This window comes from Cyprinodon variegatus, unplaced genomic scaffold (assembly GCF_000732505.1).
Source record: "Cyprinodon variegatus isolate N-32 unplaced genomic scaffold, C_variegatus-1.0 Scaffold332, whole genome shotgun sequence".
NCBI classification, from domain to species: domain Eukaryota; kingdom Metazoa; phylum Chordata; class Actinopteri; order Cyprinodontiformes; family Cyprinodontidae; genus Cyprinodon; species Cyprinodon variegatus.
The window spans coordinates 768,290-771,624 of NW_015150785.1; the positions used below are offsets into that span (position 1 = coordinate 768,290).

The 3,335-nt window shown below is 36.6% G+C and overlaps 1 protein-coding gene across 3 annotated transcripts in view; it reads right to left on the minus strand.

Moving 5' to 3' along the window:
- myo6 (myosin VI) overlaps positions 1-3,335 on the minus strand; it is an 80,030-nt gene that overhangs the window by 15,674 nt on the left and 61,021 nt on the right. For all 3 annotated transcript variants that reach the window (XM_015385181.1, XM_015385180.1, XM_015385182.1), the window contains 3 exons: positions 1,704-1,912; positions 1,509-1,587; positions 631-791 (listed from right to left, as the gene is read on the minus strand). In XM_015385181.1, the coding sequence (XP_015240667.1) occupies positions 631-791; positions 1,509-1,587; positions 1,704-1,912 (449 nt within the window). The remainder of the gene's footprint in view (positions 1-630; positions 792-1,508; positions 1,588-1,703; positions 1,913-3,335) is intronic.

Consider the following 3,335-nt stretch of genomic DNA (forward strand, 5'->3'; position numbering starts at 1 on the left):
TGAAGACACAGATGTCCATCCCCGTGAACACAGGGACGGAACTCAATGGGAAAGGAAAGGATTCTGATTTCTTATTTGAACCAGATTAGCTGCGACATATCGAATTAACAGATTACCATTGATTTAAGATTGGTCGAATTTAGGTGTATGGGCTGACGTACAACTAACTGGCCTGCACGAAATAACGGAAAAAAAAACAGATTTTAATGACAGGATTTTTTTATTTTTTTAAACAGAAATGTTCTAAATTTTGGGAGAATATCGTCTGATAAAGATTACATTTAAATACATGTTTAAGCCAGAATAATTTGATATTTAAATATGCTTTCCCCATGACTTTAACAATCAAAAATTACTCTTTTTACTGTGGCAGTTTGTTATTAGAGGAGTCTAGAAGTAAGTGGACATCTATGACTGGTGTTAGTTACACCCGTTTCAGGTATCTTACATGACTCTGGCTGAGGATGAAGAAATAGGAAGACCTAAATAGAAGTCATCACTGGAAACAAAAAAAGGAACAGGTCAGGTACTTATGCATGCCCCGGTCAGCATGGGCCAGCACGGCATATTCACTGTGTAAACAAAGGGCCATGTACTCTGCATCATGCACAGACCCCATTTAACCATTACCTGCGCAGGGCGGCATCCAGCTGGCCCTCTTCACTGATGAGTTCAGCCTCACTTTGAGCGATTCTCATGGCTAACTCCCTGTCTCTTCTCTCCTGTTCTAATACGGCAGAACGCTGGACCTGCTCCTCGCGCTCCAAAGCCAACTGTGCTTCCACTTCTGCCTGTTAACACAAAGACCAAAAAACAGATTTGATATATAACCTACGTCAGCTACCCCCCTGTCAAATATATCAATGCTACTTTGAACCTTTTTTGTTATTTTCCGTTATGTTGATGTGATGATGAAGCCAGAGTTGGAACGAAGGAGCTGTATCAACTCTAGATGCTTGAATAAGTCACTAAAGAGTGAGTGTTTAAAAAAGGAAAGGGGCTGCACATTGGTTTGAATGGAGGAAATCTTTGCTTTTTAAGGAACAAAATTTCCCTGAAAGAATGTAGACAAAGGAAAAGACACTGTAGGCTGCCAAACAAAACTATATTTTCTATTTTCCTTCCTGGCTGCAATATATTTTTCCTTTATTAGAGAACACTAAGCTTTATGCAAACAGTGCAGCGCCGAAAGAGAAATGCATCAAAAAGTATTTACCAGAAGATATTTTTTTGTTTGATATCTAAATGCAAAAAAGTGGTTCTATGATGAACCAAACATAATTCTTTATTGAAGGATTTTCATCTCATCTAGTTTCTTTCATTCATTTTTTACTCATTATCATGCAGGACGGGCCAATTATCTGACTAGCGATAGATCAAAGCTGACAAGGGGATTAAGGAGATTTATTAGTCAACTTTCTAAATTAATTTCAGCTGTCATTTTTGCACACATTTGCTTCACAACTTGGATAAAAGAAAAAAAAAATCACATGGTTTTAGTTCCAAACCTGAATAACTTTCTCCTCTTCCTTTCTCTTCTTTCGTTCTTCCTCTTCCTGCTTTCTTTTTACTTCCATCTCTGCTTTGCTAAAATGTAAAAAAAAAATGTCTCATTAAAGAGAAGGAAATAAATTAAAGTAACCAAATACATTGCATAACTTATAAAACACATCAGCAGTTAGATTTGAATATTTTCCGCTCACAGTCTCCTGTCCTCTTCCTCCTGTCTACGTCTCTGCTCTTCCTCCTCCCTCCTCCTCCTCTCTTTCTCCATCTCCTGCTCGATGTGTTTCAGTCTTTCTGTCTCTTCCTCTTCCCTCTTCTTCTTTTGCATGGACGATAGAAGCTGCTCAGAGCGTTTCACCAGCCCCTGGTACTCTGCGTCGATCTCTTTCCAGGTCATCACCTTTGCCTGGAGGTCAAACAGGCACAAATCTAAGGTCACACATGCCCCATGTCCAAACTCAGTGGATTATGCAACCATATAATTTGTACATAGTTAAAATCTAAAACAAGAAGGAAAATTAAGACGTTTTTTTTTAAAGATTTACACCTTAAAACGTAAAGATTTGTAGAGTCCAATCATCTCTGCAAATAGTTTTAAAACAAGCTTCTCTACCACAATAATGGCTTAAAGCATGAAAGGGTAATAAATTAGTTGGATCACATGAGCAGGTGAAGCAACACCCTTTAGAAAAAAGACATTGACCCCCAAAAATATTTTCCCTAAAATATGTTCAATATGAAATTATTTATCTTTAGGTGTATTTAAAAATGCAAATAAAAAATTAGAGGACAAACTGGAAATCAGGCAGCTTATTCCTTAGAGAATGAACATCAAAAGAAAGCAAACAACAAAGGACAGAGGTAACATACAGAGATGGCTTCATGGCTGTTTGTATGAACACTACGGATTTCTGCTTTCTGTCTCCAGCTGTGATCCGGCGTTTGCACAGGACAAGGGAACAGCTGGACTTAAAGAACTCTTACAACAGAAAATACCCCAAAACAGGAGTAAAGCAATAACCTTTATACTGTGCCATGCAAACACTGATGGGAGGTCAAATAGTATTGCAGCACAGCTTGAGGACAGTTATCATGAAAGTGCTTGGCATCTTAATGAGGAAGTTGACAAACCAAACATTCCATCAAAGCTCATTGATTGTAGAAAATTTTAAACCGCTAAGAGGAAATAAAAAGTCCCTGTCATCCAAGCACCGTGGTGTCTGTCTGGGCTTGGAGAATTTTTGGACTAATCTATATGGAGACATGTACCAAAACTATTCACATTTTGTTACCTGCATGAAGCAAAGCTAAAGATAAAGATAAATAAAAAAAAAGATAGAAGAAAAAAAAATGTTTGCTCCATAACCATTGTGTTTTTTTCTTCAGAGATTAGAGGCTTTTTTGCTCTTACCATGCAGTGGCTATGAATAACTGTTTTAAATGGCATTATATCAGGGAGGTTTCATCACACAGTTATCCATTTTATTCTTCTATTTATGTTACTGACAGTCAGTTAGGTGAAGCATATGGATGACCAACTCTGCCATATTTAAAAATAAATACAGAAATAAATAAATGCTCAATATATATAAGCATACAATTAATTGCCAACAAAAATACAATAAACAAATAAATGTAAGTAGAAATTAAATCATACAGTGAGACATAAATGTATACAACTCTTTTAATTAGCTTCTTTATTTATTTGCCTTTGTAATATTTACCTTATTTATTTTTTTGTCCTTGAAGGCAGAAGTGCAAAAAGGGAAGGCAGAAATGTAAAAAGGTAAGGCAGAAATTTAAAAAGGGCAGGCAGAAATGTAAAAAGG